The sequence below is a fragment of the Perognathus longimembris genome, chromosome 6 (assembly GCF_023159225.1).
Source record: "Perognathus longimembris pacificus isolate PPM17 chromosome 6, ASM2315922v1, whole genome shotgun sequence".
In the NCBI taxonomy this organism is placed as follows: Eukaryota; Metazoa; Chordata; class Mammalia; order Rodentia; family Heteromyidae; genus Perognathus; species Perognathus longimembris.
The window spans coordinates 9661730-9682576 of record NC_063166.1 but is presented as its reverse complement, the minus strand read 5'-3'; the positions used below and the strand labels follow the sequence as shown (position 1 = coordinate 9682576).

General features: G+C 41.3%; 1 protein-coding gene across 2 annotated transcripts in view; it reads left to right on the top strand.

Annotated features, from left to right (window-relative positions):
• The window catches only part of Dnah8 (dynein axonemal heavy chain 8), a 195825-nt gene that overhangs the window by 55524 nt on the left and 119454 nt on the right, over positions 1–20847 (top strand). For both annotated transcript variants that reach the window (XM_048347828.1, XM_048347830.1), the window contains exons 26-40: positions 2126–2322; positions 2879–3005; positions 3653–3888; positions 5802–5906; positions 6049–6162; positions 8139–8201; positions 8778–8878; positions 10657–10794; positions 10981–11221; positions 13116–13315; positions 15182–15335; positions 16867–17030; positions 18642–18744; positions 19277–19381; positions 19800–19961. In XM_048347828.1, coding sequence (XP_048203785.1) covers positions 2126–2322; positions 2879–3005; positions 3653–3888; positions 5802–5906; positions 6049–6162; positions 8139–8201; positions 8778–8878; positions 10657–10794; positions 10981–11221; positions 13116–13315; positions 15182–15335; positions 16867–17030; positions 18642–18744; positions 19277–19381; positions 19800–19961 — 2210 coding nt within the window. The remainder of the gene's footprint in view (positions 1–2125; positions 2323–2878; positions 3006–3652; positions 3889–5801; positions 5907–6048; positions 6163–8138; positions 8202–8777; positions 8879–10656; positions 10795–10980; positions 11222–13115; positions 13316–15181; positions 15336–16866; positions 17031–18641; positions 18745–19276; positions 19382–19799; positions 19962–20847) is intronic.

The following is a 20847-nucleotide window of genomic DNA, read 5'->3' as shown; positions in this document are numbered from 1 at the left end:
CGGGGACAGTGCTCAGGCCCTGAGATCAAGCCCCCAGGACTGTCAACAACAACAACAAAAAAAAAGAAAAAAAAAAAGAAAAAGAAATGTTAAAACAAGTCTCAGATCACAACCTTAGAGCTGCGATAGTTAGTAAATGGTCTTCAGAGACTTCCTTGGGGTTTGGCAGCATATAGATTTTTCAATATGCTGTCGTATATTTTTTTCCATATTTTATATGTTGACTTGTTAAAATTTTAATTAAGAAAACACCAGTGGTCCATTTTTTTTTTCACCTAAAACTGACATGTAAATAATTGTTTTTTTTTGGTCATGGATACACCAAGATTTTTTAATAGGTGTGCCAGTACTAGGGCTTGAACCAATTTCTGGCTTTTTGATGGTTATTGGAGATTAGGGTCTCATGGACTTTTCCTGCCTGGTCTGGCTTTCTCAAATCTCAGACTCTCGAGTAGGTAGGATTATAGGCGTGAGCCATAAGTGCCCAGCAAGTGTTTTGATGTTGTTGTTGTTTTGGTTGGTTGTGGGGCCTGAACTCAGGGCCTGGGAGCTGTCCCTGAGTTCTTCTGCTCAAGGATAGTGTGCTACCACTTTTAAGTCATAGCTCCATTTCAAGTTTTCTGGTGGTTAATTGGAGAGAAGAGTCTCACAGACTTTCCTATCCAGGCTGGTTTTGAACCATGATCCTCAGATCTCAGCCTCCTGAGTAGCTAGGATAATAGATATGAGTCACCAGAACCTGGCAAGTTTTTTTTTTTTTAAATCGCTGTCCTCTAGTAATCTTGAAAGATAAAACTTAAACTTTTACTCTGATTTTCTTTTCAGCATAATATTCACACTGGGAAACTTTGCCTCAGTTTTTTTTTTTTTTTACCAGAGTCTTAGTAATAGTCCCAAATTGCTAACCAAAGAAATGTCTAAAAGCAATGAATAGATAAACAAATGAGGTATATCTGTACAGTGGAATTCTTCTTAGTGATTGAACTGAGAATTGAATTGCCACATCATAGTATGTCACTGCTTAATTAAATTAAAGGAACCAGGCAAATAGCTCAAGTATAAAGTATATTAATTGAACTACTTCAATATCTTATATTTTCTTTTGCTCTGATTCTGATTAGATATAAGATAAAGTAATAGAGTAAGGCTTAAAGCAGACTCTGGTAAATTTAAAAGAACTAGCCACCTTCAGTCAGGTAACTCTTCCTGTGTGGGAATTCCTCAAGTTCCACGTTGTACCACTTTAAAAGGAGAAGCCTGGAGTCTACAATTTGATGTGAAGTCTCATGATTTTCAGTTGTTACCAACTTAACAAAAGTTGACAGTATGGCTGTGGCTCATACCTGTCCTGCTAGCAATATGGAGGCTGAGGTTCCAGTCCAGCTGATTGCTGGGCCTAGCAGCAAACACCTGATCATCCCAGCCAGGACAGGAAGCCTGAGACAAACAGATGGTGACAGGAAGCAAGATACTCTCTCACATTTAGCTAGCAAAAAAACAATCAGGGATGGGGACATAGCTCAGCAGGAAGAGCACATGCTTAGTAAGCTCAAAACTCTGAGTTCTAGTCCCAGTACTTAAGGATCGTTCACTGTTTATTCCATTGTGAATTCTCTTTAAGATGGGCCAAACAAAAGCATCTGTGTGGTCTCTGTTGAATGAGACAAGTTGAGGGTTTTCAGTCAACACAGTGACATGAGCAGATTTGTGTTTTGGCCAAAGATGTTGTAGTAGTGGTTTAGACAGCCCTGAGATGTCTCCTGTCCTCTGGGGTTCAGCTATGATGATTAGAGGTCATTTGGGTGGTAGATGTGATCTTTCTCTATTGACTGTTATACTGTTCTATAGGATCCCGTTTCGACTCTTATAACCTTTCATTAAGGGACTTTATAAAACACAGGGGCTCTAACCAGTGTCTCATAGTTCTTCCTTTCTTACAACACATTTTCTCCTGATGAGAGAAAGCCAGACCTCAAAAATCTAACTCAGTGATGATGATAAGTCAGCAGCTTCTAACTGCTAATTAATTGGAGGGAGCGCCTTTTAGAAGTCTCATCATGAATATCGATGATATGTAAAACTGAGTATAGACATTAAGTTGTGGTATGTGAACATCTGTCTTCAGGATCTTTTGAGGAAGTTATTCCAGCAAGGAAGCTGAAGAACTTTTACCCCGGGGTGGCGGAGCACAAGGATATTTCCAAGCTGGTCCTTCTCCTTTCGTCCTCCGTGAACTCTCTAAGAAAGGCGGCCAACGAAGCCCTGCAGGACTTTCAGAAGTACAAGAGTCTCTGGACGGAGGACCGGGATGTGAAAGTGAAGGTATCCTTCTACCATGTGTCATGTCCTTTAGATTTTTAGCTGTTTGTGTCTAACTCTTGGGTGGGTGGGGGGGAATCATGAAGATTTGGGGAGAATGACAGGAACTCATGCACAGAGACTACGAACCCATGGGTACCAAGCGCTAGATGCATGTATGGACATTCTCAGTGATAATGGGCTCTGCCAGTTTTCAGGTAACTCCCTGGGACAGTCAGGTACAGACTGGGTGACCAGTCCTGTTCAGAGGCCTGGGCCTACCACACTTCTGTAGACCCAGGTATATTTTTGGTTAGTTGCAACACTTTAGAACTCTGAATAACCAGTCCCGGTGAACTGGAAGATCTGTCACCCAGCCTCTCCTCTCATCGTCTCTCAAGAGTACTGGAATATCCATTCTTTTCCACACCATCGGCCCATAGCACATCAAGGGAGAAAGTATGTAAGAAAGTACACGTTTCTTCATTTAACTATTACAAGTGTGCAATACTTAAAAGTCTTAATAGTTAAGAGTATTAATAATGAATAAGCAAAATACGAATTGTTGCCTTACTTATAGGAGTTTTTGGCCAACAACCCGTCCCTGACAGAGATCAGATCCGAGATTCTCCACTATGCTACTTTTGAGCAGGAGATTGATGAGTTGAAGCCCATCATTATTGTAGGGGCTCTTGAATTGCATACAGGTAACTAAAACAATAATTATGATGTCATGTATCTATATTTTCACCTAAAATGGTATTTTATTTGTGTGATTTTTCTGTGACAATTGGGGATTGAACTCATTGTCTTGCACTTTCATTTGGCTTTCATGCTTATGATTCTTGCTCTACCACTTGAGTCACGCAGTCTGGCATTTTCCTGGTAAATGGGAGATAGAGTCGCACTTTTTGTCTCTCATTTTCTATCTAGGCTGACTTTGAACTGACATCCTCTGGATCTCAGCCTCCTAAGTAAGAGAATAACAAGAAAATTAGGGCCGAGGTTTGACAGGAGAAGCCATAGATTTCACTTCCTTGAAAGGGGTTTCCTTGAGGATAACAGGGGGCTGCTAACGAGATGACCAGAAACAGAAAGTTTACGTGGAGCAGTGACTTCATATCACCCATCTTGCCTATAGGTTGTAGTGTCTTTCTCAAGTATGGATGAATATGCCACGGGGAGAGGAGTACCTCCAGTCAGAATAGCCACATTTCAGGTGCTCAGGTGCCATGCCTGGTTGGTGAGCGCTGAATTGGACAATCTGTTTGTATCTGATGCTCAGATTACACATACAGTGATTTTCTCTGGAGTACTGACTCTATGCTATTTTATTCTTTCTTGTCTTCATCAGAACCCATGAAATTAGCTTTATCAATTGAAGCAAAGGCCTGGAAGATGTTGCTCTGTCGATATTTGAATGAAGAATACAAAAAGAAAATGCTAGACATGATAACATTTATCAATGAATACTTGAAAAAGCTGTCCAGACCTATTCGTGATTTAGATGATGTCAGATTTGCGATGGAAGCCTTGTCTTGTATTCGTGATAATGAAATCCAAATGGACATGACTCTGGGACCAATTGAAGTAAGAATCAATGGCATTTTTCTTTCCTGAGATTAAAAAAAAAACATACTGAAAAGTGATGCTCTTAACATATTTTAAAATCTATTCTATGGGGCTGGGGATATGGCCTAGTGGCAAGAGAGCTTGCCTCGTATACATGAGGCCCTGGGTTCAATTCCCCAGCACCACATATACAGAAAACGGCCAGAAGTGGCGCTGTGGCTCAAGTGGCAGAGTGCTAGCCTTGAGCAAAAGGAAACCAGGGACAGTGCTCAGGCCCTGAGTTCAAGGCCCAGGACTGGCCAAAAATAAATAAATAAATAAAAATCTATTCTATGGTAAATCTACTTTCTGATGTTGGGAAAATTTTTTACCAGTTGTTACAAGTTAATATACAGAGCATGTTAGTGATCAGGCCAGACAGTGTTGCATTTTCAATACTAACATGATCATTTCACAGAAAAGCTTGCTTGTGCCCTCTCTTGGAATTGCTGATATGTTAGGCAGGCTCTTTGGCTTCCTTTAGAAACCAGTCTGGGTCTAACGCAGAACCACAGGCATTCCACAGGCCATAGAGCTAAGCTGGCTCGGCTCAGTAGTAAATTGCTAGAATTGAAATCATCAAAAAGGACGATTGTAGTGGGTATTGGGTTCCTATTGCAGCAATAACAAACTTACCGGGATGTAAATGTGAAATGGCATAATACACATTTAATGGTTTGAAACAATACAAATTTATTTTATAGTCCTAGCAATCAGAAAGGAATAATGGGTCTCACAGGGTTAAAATCAAGATCTCAGCAGGGCCGTGTTATTTCTGGAGCTCGAGGGGAGAATCCATTCCTAGTCTTTCTCCAGCTTGTCTAGGCTGTCCTCATTCCTTGGCTCGTAGCCCACTACCAGCAATGACGTCATTCCTACCCCTGCTTCTGTCATTAGGTCTTCTCTGACTATTCTATCTCCCTTTTTCCTGATAAAGACCTTTGATTACATTAAGCCCACCTGCTTACTCTAGGCTAATTTCCCATGGACATTTTTTTAATTGCAGTAGAGCTTCAATGTTCCTTTTAGGGACCCAGACCGTGGACAACATTGGAGATGCCATTATTTTATCTGTCACAGTGTTTTCTGGCTCACGGAGGAAATAAAAGCCAGATTCCTTGCTTTATTATTGTTTCTTAAGTCTTACCTGCAGCATTTGAGGAGTTGACACTTCCCTTTCCTCTCCTTGACACCCAGCGCTGAGAGCTATTTTATGTTTTCTTGAACACATTTAGAGTTGACACGCTTGATAGCTGGTGGGATTCATACTTTCACTACTTCAAAATGAAGTTTTTTGGAATTTTGAATGCTGATCATCCCTTCCTCAAGATGTAATAAATTATTTTGTCTTTCCTCTGAGTATAGAAGCTTAATTCTTTGGTGGACATTAGTTTGGTAAATTCATTTGCCAGTCCATTCCTTGAACCCTTTAAGATTCTTTGCTTCAGATTCTCTCGTCCATTTTCATTTCATTCCACTCCTTAAATAGTCAGATCCAGTTTTAATAGAGTATGAGAAATTATTCTGCATGACATTGGCACAAGATCAAGGAGGAGAGAGAGAGAGAGAGAGAGAGAGAGAGAGAGAGAGAGAGAGAGAGAGAGAGAGAGAGAGAGAGATAATTCTACGAGTATTTTCCAGGGTAATATTTCTTCATGCAATCTCCTTACCCTCCACCAGAATCACGTAGGTGCTTGTCCAATGAGGATTTCAGAGCCTATCATGCATAGGCAATACATAGCAGTCAGTAAAACGTCAAAGATGCTTTCTTACTGTTGGAAACCATTCTTGTAGAATTTGCTGTCTTTGAAGACAGAATGTGTCTAGAAGGCAGGTGAATCCTTTGGCAATTGCTTCCCGGGATATTTCTGAATTCTGTCTCCTCTCCACAGGAAGCCTATGGTATTTTAAACAGATTCGAAGTTGAAGTCACCAAAGAAGAATCGGAAGCAGTTGATACTTTGAGATACTCATTCAACAAACTGCAGAGCAAAGCTGTAAGTATAAAGTAAATACCTTATTTTTTTTCATTAAGTCACTATTTCTAGAAAGATTTATTCTGTATCTTTTAACAACTTAGTTGTCATTGATGACAGTTTTATTGCGATACAATCAATACATAGTCCACGTATGTTCCAGGTTTCTGTACAAGATGAACTAGTTCAAGTGCAACCAAAGTTTAAGAGCGATCTCCTTGAGGCTGTAGAAGTTTTTCGTGAGGACGTCACGAACTTTTCAGAAGCCTATGAGACGGTAATTGACATGTTAGCATGCTGGGTGGTAAAATGTCCTGTGATAGATTCATATGAAATGAGGATGGTAAACCTCGAGAAAGACATTATCTGTAAGCAGCCTGTTTATGTATTTGCTGCATCAGCAAGGACAGCTAGCTGTTCCTTTAAGTGAGTCTAGTAGTGAAAGAAGGCAGATGTGACTGTTACAGGAGCAGTGACTTCGGAGCTTGTGTAGGGAATGAAGTGTCTAGTTTTGATTTGTCTCAGGGCCAGAATTCTCAGAGTCTCTGGTAGGGAATGTGAATACATTTGTTCAGAAGGTCCACAGAACATGCTGAGTACTTAAGCTAGTATGCAACTCATTTTCCATTGTCACTAACTCTTATGAGAACCAGAAGGATCATTGAAAATGAATAATACATATGCTGATATTTCCTATATGTGTATGTGTATACATATATACATATGTACACATATATTGTATTATACAGATATATGTGAAACAAGGTCTGCTGTGCAGCCCACACTGTTTTGAAGTCATGATTCTCTTAGCCTCCTAAATAGGCAGCATTACAGGTGTGTGTCATTGCAGATGACTAACACTTTATTTTAATTTTTTTTGCCAGTCCTGGGGCTTGAACTCAGGGCCTGAGCACTGTCCCTGGCTTCTTTTTGCTCAAGGCTAGCACTCTACCACTTAAGCCACCGCGCCTCTTCCAGCTTTTTCTACATATGTGGTGCTGAGGAATCGAACCCAGGGCTTCATGTATATGAGGCGAGCACTTTACCACTAGGCCATATTCCCAGCCCCTATTTTTAATTTTTTAAAACTGGTATTGAACTTATCTCCTTTGGTTGAATTAACTAATATTGGTTTGCCCTTTTATTGTTGAAGTAAATTAAAATGGAGTTGAGATTTAAAGACACTGAGCAGATAAAGTGGTTTGGGCATCAGAAAATGACATTAAACTTGCTTGATTCACAAACAAAAGCAAAACTTAACCCACGCTATTTACAAATGTCTTTTCTTTATTAGGAAAAGCTGAGCTTAATTGAAACATGAGAAACAGCAGACAAGCTGACAGTAAACCAGGGGCTTTTCAGCAGGACAGATTAGAGAAGGCAAAGCAATAACTGTGACCAGTCACTTGTTTTCTCTGCCTTCTTCCCACGTGAATCCCATAAAACCCACTCCTTAAGGCAGTGGATGGAGCCATTTCTGGTTTGGAGCTGTCTTATTCTTGAATCACCGAGTGCTCAAACTCTTTCATACGTTACCACGCCTCAGTTTACCTTTTAAACATGATGCACTTATATTCATGGTTGTACAGTCCATGTTAAGATCTTTAATACTCATCGTTTCCTACTGGGAACAGTCTTTGTTCTTTTCGTCTGTTGCTATGTAGGACGCTCTTTCATTCCTTTGCTTATGGGGGAGTTCTGTTGAGGAAGGTTGCTATGCAAGTGTGTACTGGTTCACAGCCATGAGCGACTGACCACCAAAATACCCAACTTAACATGCAGCCCTGTTTCTATCCCGGGCTACACGACTAGCACAAAGAGGCCATTCTCAGAAGTATGCATTGGTTATTTTAATCACAGCCGTGGCATTATCCTTTATCATCCTGAGTGAAATTCAGCTGAGCTCTTGTAAGACACACTCACATGGGACGTGGTTTGGGCACAGTCTTTATTAGCTGTGTCAAGGTCCTTTAAAAATGAACGGAGGCTGGAATGATGGAAATATTTCGAGGTGATTGTGGTCACAGTTGCACAGCTCTGAATATAGTAAAGGTCACCGAGTTGTGCACTTTTAAGTGGGTAGATTGTAGAGCATATAAATTAGATCTTAGTAAAACTGTTACAGGAAATAAATGAGAGCACAGAATTCTACCATTTCAGTGAAAAAAAGTGTATTTACTTAAAAGCAAATACTAGATGTTGACAAATAAGTCTGGTTGGGAATGAAAATGGAGATTATATTTTTCCTTACAGGAAGGACCTATGGTTCCTAAAATACCACCCCAAGAAGCCAGCAACAGGCTGCAGATATTTCAGGTAAAACCCACGTTTTTTTTTGGTGTTTATTTTGGCTACATTGATGTACATTATAGGGATTTTAAATATAGGTCTTCTCGAGGCTACTTAATAAAGAAGTAATTTAGCTGGATATGTTAGTGCACTACCATAGTGAGTCCCAGATAGTTGAGAAGCAGGAGAAGGGGGGAAGATTGTGAGTTCAAGGCTAGGGTGGGCAGAGTTAGCACCACCCTTCCTCAAAAATAAAAATTAAATTAAAAAGGATTAAGGTATAGCGTAAGTGGCGGGGCTGCACCTCAAGCGTGAGAGAAGCCCTGGGTTCCATTCCCAATACCACAAAAGAGAAAAAGAGGAAATAAACAGAAAAGAAATAGTTTTACATAAAACCAATTTTTCAGGATGCTTGGCAGTTAGCTTTCCTTCTCTAACTAGTGCTTAACTTCTCCACAGTAGCTAGGTATTCAACATACATTTGCCCCACAAATCCTCCTTTCATAATTATTACTAAATGGCAACTTTTATTTCAATTATGATGAGTTCTACTTTAACGGGACTTCTTGATATTTTGGCACAATTTAAAAATCTTTGTTACAGGCCAACTTCGATGATCTGTGGAGGAAATTTGTTACCTATTCCTCTGGCGAACAGCTTTTTGGACTGCCTGTGACTGACTATGAGATTCTACACAAAACCAGGTAAGTGTACAAATGCCCAGGAGTTTCATGTAGATAATTATTATATTATTAGATTATTATTACGTTACTGTTTATTAGAAGATTCGGGTCATTGTCAAATCCCTTTCTCATGCAGGAAATCACAAAGTGTAGACATATCTCTATGTTCCTCTATTCTCTATGTTCCTGCTACTCCAACCTATTAGACACAGACTTTATATACAAAAAAGAAAATTCTAGAGAAGTAGAAAATACACTGCAAAAACTGTCGGTGTTTATGACCAAAAGTTAGCTTGTAGTCAGGCGCCAGTGGCTCTTACCTATAATCCTAGCTGTTCAGGAGGCTGAGATCTGAGGATCATGGTTCAAAGCCAGCCAAGGCAAGAAAAGTCCAAGAGAGTCTTATCTCCAATTAACCATCTAGAATCTGGAAATTAAGGTGTGTTTCAGATGGTAGAGTGCTAGCTTTGAGCAAAAAAAGCTCGACAGCACCCAGGTCCTGAGTTTAAGCAGCAGGACAAAACACACACACACACACACACACACACACACACACACACAGTTAGCTTGTACTTTACATTTTCTTTCACTAGTTTTGAGTATGTCACAGATAGGAGCACGTTTATCATTTATACTACATATATTACCTACTTTTGATCCTTGCCTGCCTGTGAAATGGATCAAACAAAACTTGCTAAAATAACCATAAATAGTAAAAGCACAAGGTCACTTGTCTATCTCAGAAAATTCTCATTACACAATTTTGTCCAATGGGGCTGTTGGCTCTCTTGAAATGTATGCATTCAAATCTCTTGTACACTTGTAAAGTTCAACACAGTGCACCTAGGCAACGATCTGGAGTCTCATCTAGAATATTCAGTGTAGAGTGCTGCTTTCTGCCTCTTTGCTGTTCGATACTGGGGAGAGAGATTCCTTTACCTGCTTTCTTCTCTTCTGTGTTAGGAAGAAAATGAAATTTCTAAGTTCTTAGCTGTAGTAAGTGGAACATTATAGACATGTTGTCTCTAGATTTTTGTCCTGGAGCTTTTCTTGAGAGATGATACAGTGCTTTCAGAAGCACAGGGAGAGACTGGGAAGAGGATTTTTGTATTGTGAACCGGCCTTTAGGCGATGGTTTTCCTTCTTTCTTTCTTATTCTAGTCATACATGGCTCAGGTGGAAATAACCCGTAGGGATAATGAAATCATTCTTTGAATAATGGAATCAAGAGTCAGAAAAACACAGCTACTCAGAGTGCAGTATATTTGTCTTAGATTTAGAAGAAGATCTAGTTCTCTCTTTTTCACAAGGAAAGATGGACTTACAACATGACTAATATTGAGTTGTAGTATCATTCAGAGTGTTGTTGAGGAGCTTGATCTTATTGATAGAGCTTTAACAGTCTTTGTATTAGAAGCCATGGTCTTATCACTAGGAGTCACAATACCCATAATTGTGAGATACTGTTTGAATGAATATGTCTGGTCTAATAGTGGAATACATTAAAAAAATAGACTGTGTGGCCAGGCGCCCGTGGCTCATGCCTCTAATCCTAGCTACTCAGGAGGCTGAGATCTGAAGATCGGGGTTCAAAGCCAGTCCAGGCAGGAAAGTCTGAGAGACTCTTACTTCCAGTTACCACCAGAAAACCGGAAGTGGCGCTGTGGCACAAGTGGTAGAGCGCTAGCCTTGAGCTGAAGAGTTCAGGGACAGCGCCAAGGCCCAGAGTTCAAGCCCCACGAGCAACAACAACAACAACAAAATAGACTGTGTGATAACTTAATTGTTTTATTCTCCAGGAAAGAACTGAACTTGCTGCAGAAGCTGTATGGCCTTTATGACACTGTCATGGGCAGTATTAGCGGGTACTATGAGATTCTTTGGGGCGATGTAGATATTGAAAAAATCAATGGAGAGTTGCAAGAATTTCAGAACAGGTGAGTTTCCACTGGGTTAGCTTGTCTTTGTATACTGCTTATCTTTCATAGTATCTTTTCGGTTTTTTACATGGTAATTCTGATACAGTATTCTACATAGTATATAGCATCAGATCCCCTGATATATCCTACCACCTTTAACAACAGGCAAAGGTGATGGATTTTTTTTCTCTTTCTCTCTGATAGATGTCGTAAGCTTCCCAAGGGGCTTAAAGATTGGCAAGCTTTTTTGGATCTGAAGAAGAGAATCGATGACTTCAGTGAGTCTTGCCCGCTACTAGAAATGATGACCAATAAGGCGATGAAGCAGAGACACTGGGATCGAATCTCTGAGTTAACTGGAACCCCATTCGATGTGGAATCAGATTCTTTTTGCCTTAGAAATATCATGGAAGCTCCGCTCCTTAAAAACAAAGATGATATTGAGGTATGCAGATGTATGAAGTCTTATCAATGGTCTGTTGAGATGATCACTTTTGTCTTTTCTGAGCATTGTACAAAATCAACGGTTTTTGTTGTGTTTTTCCCTCTGTGTAGCTCAGCTTTCCTTGACTAGTGGTCTTATGGTTTCCTCTCCCATCATCCACTTCTCCCTCAGCCCCAGGCCAAGAACCAAGTATGGCCATGGCAGTATCTCCCTGTTGTGCTCTGATGGCTGGATCTCGACTCTGGAGGGTGTGGGCCAGACACAGACGTCACATCCTCCAGGCCCACAGCATCTTCTCATGACGTGGCTAGATGGTACCTGCAGGTCCTGGCCCTGCAGCTCCTATTAGGCCAGTTTTAGTTGCTTATTTTACAGGAACCAGAGGCCTCCTGGTCCCCGTTGACCATGGCCCTCAGACCCAAGCTTCAGGGCCACCCCGTGGTTTGCATCTTTCTTGTGTTTTTTTAAATTTTTTTTTCATTTTGCAAGGATATTATTTAATTGATATAGGCAATAATGTCCGGGAATCCTAAAGCCATGGGATTAAAAAGTTGTTGGGAATAGATATTTACATCATTGTACAGTATTTTCTACAGAGAAACTATAATTTTATGTACATATAATTTTATGTTACAAATTTATGAATTATAAAGGGAAAAAGGTAACTTTACAGAGGAAATCTAATGAACACCACCCAAATCAAGTGCTCAAAGTTATGTGGTTTTATTTTTGATATGTGTTTGTGGGTGTGTATAAAGTTTACACACCTGTGACCCCGTCTATTTGGGATGCAGGGGTAGGAGAATAGAGGTGGTCTCTAATTATTTCTCCCTCTCCAAAAAAAAAAAAAAAATAGCCCGAAGTGGCACTTAGCCACTCAGGAGGCTGAGATCTAAGGACTGCAATTTGAAGCCAGCCCTGACAAGAGAATCTGTGAGACTCTTATCTCCAATTAACCACCAAAAAGCCAGAAGTGGAGCTGTGGCTCAAATGTGAGTGTGTCACCCTTGAGCAAGAGAGCTCAGGGACAGTGCCCAGGCTCTGAGTTCAAGCTCCAGGACCGGCACAACAAAAACAAAAACAAGAAAAGGCAAGCAAGGATGCAAGGCCCTGAGTTCCAGTACTGGTGTAAAAAAATTCTACGTAATTCTAGGGGTCAGTGAGCAACTCTTAGTACCCCAAAAAGACTTGGTACTGTCTACTTAGATGTACCCTGTGGGCTCACACACAAGCCCTGCCATTAGCCCATATGACCTTTATTTTCCCTTGTGACACTTTAATTTAAAGGACTGTCAAAAAATAGGGGGGTGGTCATCTGTGAGAAAAAAGTAGAGTTAACTTGTGAGCAAATGAGATATCATATCAGGGGCCAGAACAGGCATGAATATATGGTAATCGTTATATACCACTTGCAAGCGTTTAGAAGATTTGCATGCACATTATCTTTTGACCTCTGGGATATATGGGCAGCTAGGATTACCTCCATCTTATTATTCTTATTTATTATTTTAGTTTTTTATTGTTACGCATTATCTCTGGATTCAGTTCAACATGAGAGTTTATAAGTACTAAGCATATCTTGATCAATGTCACTCCTTTCATCTATGTTTGCAAAAAAGCTCCAGTTAGAAACATAATTCCCCCCCCCCAAAAAAAAGATTTAAATTCCCTTGTCTCCTGTAAGTGCTACAAGAAAATAATGAGTTCTCAGAGATTCCCCTGCAGCACAGGGATTCTTCTCACAGTCACAAAACCACTCTCTTAGCTAGGTGCCTTCTGGGTCCCTTCCTCATACATGTCCTGTGATTTTATGATACACTTAATTGATTTTATGATACCCTTAATCATCTGCAGCTAGAAACATCCTGACATGCTGTTTCATCTTCCTCTGCAGGATATTTGCATATCTGCCAGTAAGGAAAAGGATATTGAAGCCAAGCTGGCTCTAGTGGTGGATAACTGGACCAATCAGAACCTGAGTTTTGCACCCTTTAAAGGGAAGGGAGAGCTCCTGCTCAAAGGAACCGAATCGGGGGAAATAATCACTTTGATGGAGGATAGCTTAATGGTCTTGGGTTCCTTGCTAAGCAACAGGTAATTAACTTGGGGGGAGAGGTTCTGATTGATATCTATGGTTATAAAAATACTAGGCAAAAGCCCAGTTTTAGCAGTTGTGGGATTTCATTAAGAGTCTGCCCTTCGCTGCTAGTTGTTGTCTGCCTCTGTATGAAGTGCTTGCTTTCCCTAAAAGTCATGGCTTCCATCTCTTCTTTAATGGTACCCATTTCACCTTCCTTATTTTTCCAGAGTACGCGCTCATAATCATCTCCCCCAACCCCATTGATAACTTATCCTCCGAACATTGTAGTTCCTTGTGGAGGCAACCTCTTCATTTTATCTTCTTTCTCTTTTGCTCCGCTGATTTGTCACCATTTCTCTCTTTGGCTAACCCTGTTCAGAAAAGGAGTTATCCAAAGCCAATCTCAAAAGAAAGTTGGATTTTTTTTTTCTTTTAAAAAGTGGCTGTACCTGTTTTGGGTCCACTGTGGCTTGAATGTGGCTCCCAGTCGGCACCGAACCCATGGCCCAGCTCAGCCATGCGTGTGGCCTCCAGGACAGCCTCAGGAGATCCCAGTGGGACTCAGAGCTTAGTCTGGAGATTTGCACCCTCTCCTCTCCTAGCTGGTTGTTCGGTAGTTCTCAACTATTCCTTCCCTTAATATGCCTAAGGAATGTGTCACCATTCCCCCCATCATTCCCAGAGATCCAAGTCTAGGGAACATGGGAATTCTCATTACCCAGATTGTATGTGGAGTTCCAAAGGGAGTTGCACATAAATTATTCCAAGGAGATAAGGACCTCTCGGTGGTCCGGGTGTCTTTACAACATAGTCTTCCAGGGGAGTTAGGATCACAGCCAGGTATCAGATAGTACCCACAAAAACCCCATTCTATGTGTGGGTACCTTCAGGTCACCCTGTTCCGCACCAGGAAAAGTTTGGAGGTCCCAGACAACAGAGTCCTTCTTCCCAGGCAGTGCTGCTAGGCCACTTCGTAGATGCTTAGCTTTGCTATGAGCTGAAGGCAGCCTCTTGCTCTGCCTGTAGGTGACTGGTGTCTCCATCTAGTGGCTGCCCGTGACTACTTCCATGGTGTGGCATCAGTTCTCTCTCCTGTCTTTGTACTTCAACTGCCCCTGATGATCAAAAAAGAGGAGCTGGGCTATTTAGTGATAGCTCTCTTGACTCTCTCTCTTTGTTTGTTTTATTTTAGTGTTTTTCTTTTTTTAAATGCTGTCATTGGGGCTTGAACCCAGGGCCTTGCAATTTTGCTTAGCATTTTGCTCAAGGCTGAAGCCCTACCACCTGAGCTGTGTCTCCAGTCCTCTCCTGAATCTGTAGCACGGCAGAATCTGGCTGCAGCACTTGGTGGACTCCACCATATGTGTGTGGGGGAAGGGGAATTTGAATGTGGATATGAGTTTGCAAGCTCGACTCTGGTATTGGAGCAATCTTTTCTCCAAATGACCTGGCAATGCCTAACCCTCTTCTGATCTTAGGGATCAGATTTGTTCTGCTCCTTTACAGACGGTCTTGTAGATAACACAGATTCAGTAATTCCGGAGGGATATGGCAAACTGTATCTCTGGTGCTGGGCAAAGCATGTTACTTATTCCTAATTGTTCTGTTCCTCTCAGGAGCAACCAGAGCACAATTCCCTTTCAGGATCTCTGCCCTAAAACTAAGCCTAACTTCCTATCTTATGACTGACACATGGGCCAATATGCAAAATTCCTGTGATCATATGAGCTTTATTCACAATTTCATTAGCTGTGTGATTCTGATTAAGGATTATCTTTTTCACTTAGAATAAATAGTTCTCTGGTGATTTGCTTTGTTAGGCTGTGCTTTTTTCTAATCTTCCTTGAAACATAACCCTGTTCCTTATTCTCACTTTTTAGATATAATGCCCCGTTTAAAAAAAATATCCAGAATTGGGTGTATAAACTGTCCACTTCCTCAGATATCATTGAAGAGTGGCTGGTGGTGCAGAACCTTTGGGTCTACCTTGAAGCTGTCTTCGTAGGGGGCGATATTGCCAAACAGCTGCCCCAGGTAAACATGGCCTTTTGTAATTCCCGATGAGATCGTCCCTGTGGACTCTCCGTGTCTGACAAAGTCTTCTCGATGACATCACTCGATGAGTGGGCCAGCGCCCACTCACCCACTTATTTAAGGTTTTATCAGGAGACACACATACACATACACACACACACACACGGTGTTGACCTCTGATTTATATTAGTAGAAAGAAGACACATATTTTCCAACAGTGAGAAGTCATGAGATGCAGTGCACTTTCTAACTCAATACCATGAAATTATAGTAGGTCATCTTTTCCAACAAGTTCATCTTCATCTTGCAATAATCCTTAGGGAATATTATTAAAAATTAATTGGGGGGCTGCTGGAAGCATGGCTTATAGTGGTAGGGGCACCTGCTTGAAATTGATCTGTATTCAGTAAACACAAATTATTAATCTACTACTAGCAAGACGTACTGGCCAAAAAGGCAGCCTTAACTGTCTGTAATGAAACTATAAAAATGGCATTAAGCAACAGTGGCTCACTCATATAGTCTTAGCTGACATCTGAAGATTGCAGTTTGAAGCTAGCTCAGGTAGGAAAGTCTGCGAGACTCTCATTGTCAGTTAATTACCCAGAAAGTCAGAAATGGAGCTGTGGCTCAAGTGGTAGAGCACTAACCTTGAGCACAAAAGCTCAGGGACAGTGCCCAGGTCATAAGTTCAAGCCTTAGGGTCAGCATAGAAAAAAAAGATGGCTCTAATAAGCACTATTGAAGTCCTTCATGTAAATGTCAATAAATAACTGATATTTTTATGCTAGGAAGGTAACTTTCCTCATAAAATTAAACTAGCTCTTCCTAAATTTTTCTATCTACAAACAGGATCTATGTAGGTTATAAGTCAAGGAGGAAAGATGTTCAAAAATGACCCATTTCCCTTTGTAACCTATGTTTGGAGTATAATACATTGTTTTTCATTTAATTAGAAAGTTGCATTTTGTAAAGAGGCCTGTTTATGCCATTTTCTAGAGTAGTTTTTGCAATGGAATGCAAAGCTTAGTATCATCCATAGTAAACAGGAAAATTTCATTTGCAAAATTGTAAATGAGGCTTTGTTTTGTGTTTTTCATGCATTGCCTCCCCACCCCTGCCCCAGGGACTATTGAACTGTAATTATTCCAAGGACCCTCAGATAAATTATTTTCATGCTTCTTCAGTTTGCTCATCAAACCAAAACACCTGGGGTGCAGGAAGACTAGATTTGAACTTGGAGTTGATAGCTCTGTGAATTAATCATCTGCCACTTCAAAAATATATTCAATGCGAAGAAACAGAAATAAGTGATAAACCCTATTGTGGTAGAGCGATATTGCATTAAGCAGCTTTATTAAGTCTAAGGCTTAGGGCTTCAGAATTAATTCAGATGAAAATAATTGTCTAAATTCTGTAGCCTGAGATGTACAGAGACTGGTTTGGAGAACGGTAAGAAACTCCAAAGTGAAGCCTTTGCCGGCTTAATTATCCAGATGCTAATCTTTGGTGGCTGTGCATTTGTTTCTAGGAAGCAAAACGTTTTCAGAATATTGACAAGGCGTGGGTAAAAATCATGCAGCGAGCTCATGAGAACCCCAATGTGATCAGCTGCTGTGTTGGAGACGAAACCATGGGGCAGCTCTTGCCTCATTTACATGAACAGCTGGAAGTATGTCAGAAGTCACTTTCAGGGTAGGAACTGCATTTTAAAATGACAACTCAAGTGCGTTTTCTCCGTGTGTGTGTGTGTGTGTGTGTGTGTGTGTGTGTGTGTGTGTGTGTGTCAGTCATGCGGTTTAACTCAGGGCCTAGGCTCTGTCCCTGAGCTTTTTTGCTCAAGGCTAGCTCACTACCACTTTGAGCCACAGCACCACTACTGGTTTTCTAATTAGAGATAAGAATCTCACAGACTTCCTGCCTGGTCTGGCTTTGAACCACGATCTTCAGCACCCTAAGTAGCTAGGACTACGGGCGTGAGCCACCAGTGCCCAGCCTGCAATGGTGTTCTATCTCCACCCAGTTACTAATATTGACTGCAAGTGTGTGAGGTTTTTTGTTTGTTTGATTAGTGATGGTTAAAGTAGGACTAGGAATTTCAAATTCACATAAAGTTAATTTTTCTGCAAGAAAAGGTCCCTTTCCCTTGGCATGGGTGAGTGAAGGCATTGTATCAGTTTCCTATAGCTGCGGTAACAAATCGCCACCACCCTGGGGGACATTTGTCCTCTCACATGAGTAGCATTCTATCGCAGAGACTTCCAGAAGGCCAAGGCCACTGGGTCAGTTCCCTCTGAAGCTTGCAAGTTTGTGGGGGGCTCTAGGAATTGCTTGGGTGGTGGTCACAACTCCGGTTTCTGTCCCTGTCTTTGTGTGGCCTTCTTTTCCCGTGCTCTCCTCAGGAGTCACTGCCCAGTCAGTTTAGGGCTCATCTGGGTGATAAAGGATCCCTAGCTTCCTCACATCTACAGAGACCTCCTTTCCAAATAAGGTCACACATACAGATTCTAGGAAATAGAATACAGACATATCTTTCTCGCTGGGGTCCTGTCATTCATCCGCTGATGAAACTAGAGGCTCTTGGAGGCAGATTCAGAGATAATTAAAGACATCTCTAAAAGAGTTTGCTCTCAATTTGTATTTGAAATAGGTGGTGACATATCCTGGCGTGTCCACGTTTGTGCCTGGGTCCTACCTTCATGGGGACTTGTCCCCCATTCCCTCTCAAGATGTCCTGGTTTGGAGATAAAATGATGGGCTCAACCTGGGTTTAAGCCATGAGGTTCCCAAAACTTGCACAAGAGTTCCAGGAGTCACAGGGCACTGGTGGCTCACATCTATAATCCTAACTACTCAGGAGGCTGAGAACTAAGGATCAGGGTTCAAAGCTAGCCCTGGTTAAAAAAAAAAAAAAAGTCCCTGAGAGACTGGAAGTGGTTCTGTGGCGCAAAGTGGTAGAGCACTAGCCTTGAGCAAAAGAGCTCAGGAACAGCACCCTGGCTCTGAGTTCAAGCCCCATGAGGGAGGGAGGGGGAGGGGGAGGAAAAAAGGGGGGGGGGCGCGAGAAAGTCCCAGGAGTGCTAAAGATGGGATAGGAGGTGATGCTGGATGAGAGGAAGCTTTGTTCTAAATCATTTCCCCCGCGTCCTCCAAGGCAGAGTGTGGACTTTGTTCTCACCAAGCATTCCAGAAGAAAGCAGGGAAATCCCAATAGGCATTTGCTATTCTCTTACTGAAGATGTTAGTGATTAAAAATGAATAGAGCCGTAAAAATCCCCTGGTAACTGGCTGTCATTTTACTTGAAGGTATTTGGAGAAGAAGCGATTATTGTTTCCGAGATTCTTCTTCGTATCTGATCCAGTTCTCCTGGAAATCCTTGGACAAGCCAGTGATTCGCACACCATACAGGTATACTAGAAGTAACCATGATGTAGATGGGTTTCTCACATATGCATAATCATAAAATAAAATTTCCAAAACGGGACGTCTGTAATCCCAGAGGCATCAGGAGGCAGAGATAGTTGGGGTCACCGAAGCCAGCCCATCCTGAAAAAAAGTTTCAGTGATTCCTTCTCAATGAAGAGCTGCGTGTGGTGTTGCATGCCTGCCATCCTAGCGATTGGGAATCTGTTGTGCAGGTGCATGCCTGGGCAGGAAGTAAGACCTTATCTCAAAAATAATGAGCAAACTTCAGAGCCGGAGCTATGGCTCAGTGGTAAGAGTGCCTGCTTAACAAGAATGGAGCCCCAAGTTCAAATCTCAGTACCCTTAAGTCAGTCAAGGCAGAGTTGGTTTGTGTTTCATCTTGTTGTTGCTGTTGTTCTAAGAGACAAAGTTGTCAATTCTTTGCTATTTTATGAAGATACAAGATGCTAAGGGTTTTCAAAGCGTGTTTAGCCTCGCGTGTAAGCATGTTGTCTCTGGCTTGTGTTTCTTGCAGCCCCATCTCCCTGCAGTGTCTGACAACATAAACGAGGTGACATTTCATGCAAAAGACTATGATCGGATGATGGCCGTCATATCAAGAGAAGGAGAAAAGATAGTTGTAATTTACTTTCATTAAATTTTGTTATCAGGATTTCGTTTAAAATTTAGGCTGAGTGATGGTATGGAGTGTGTGTGTGTGTGTGTGTGTGTGTGTGTGTGTGTGTGTGTGTGTGTGGCTAGTAGCCTTGGGTTCTAATTCTATGGATCTGGTTTTGTTATGAGCAGTTTGGATAAATCACCTCACTTCTCTAAGGCTCATTTTATGTCTTATGAAATGAGATCATACACTGGATGAGCTCTATAGTTCCTTCTAATTCTAGTTAAGTGATTTTACCCATGTTTTAAATACTTCATTGAACATAAAACAATTTTCCTTACATTGAGGTATTGTGATTATCAAGAGTTTGACATTTATAAAACAAAAAGCAAAAACAAATTACTGTCTATTTGTAATGCATGTGTCTTATGTATTTTAGTTGGACACTCCTGTCATGGCCAAAGGCCCGGTGGAGATTTGGCTTCTGGACTTGTTAAAAGTGCAGATGTCATCATTGCATAATATAATCCGATCTGCCTTCTATCAGATCAGCGATTCGGGATTTCAACTCTTACCTTTCCTCCAGCACTTTCCAGCACAGGTGAGAAGACTATTAGCAACAAGAAGTGGAAGTTGAGGCAGGGAGAGAGGGTGGGATGCTGAGAAGAACAGTCTCATGGTGGTGGAGGCTGTTGTAGCGTTGAACTTCTGTTGACCCTCACTTAACCACAGCTTCCAGCTACCTGTTAGTTAACACCATCCGAGGCTAATATCACCCATTCCCCAGAAGAGGACTTGCCTCATTCTCCAGACTTAAACCACTGATGTCTTTGGCAGGATACCAAGGACAGGCTTCTCCCAGTCTCACTCCCTCCCTGACATAAAGATATGGAAATTACAGGGAGAGATCAAAAACAGTGCTAGGCAGCATAATGTTTGAAAGCTGTGAAGAAACCTTTTGAAAATCCTGCTCAAGAAAACACACACACACACACACACACACACACACACACACAGGAGTCTGTGTGGGTTCTGTTCTTGTGAATATATGAATGGCATTATCATGAGAGCAAACTCTATTATGAGATTTGTTTTGTTATGAAAGGAAGTTCTGTCCGACACTAGCTCTCACACGTGTCTTGTTATTCTTCCTTCTGTCATGTGGTGATGCAACAAGAAGCCCTCGCTGGCTTCTGGATTTTGGGCTTCTTCACTTTGAAAACTGCAAGGAATGTCTGTCTTTCCTCAATCAAGTATCCAGTCTGTGGGAGTCTGTTATAGCACCACAAGATGGACTCAGAAACATACTTTTCAATAAAGATGGGCCATTATCTTAATTATTTACCTGTGTACAATGAGACAAACAGTAATAGAACATTAGATGGTTTCCCCCTTTTGGAGTAGAGAAACGCATTTCCCTTCCAGTTTAAAGTGAAACAAATCCTGTGTGCCTTCAAAGAATAAGTAACTTCCATGTTTTAAATATT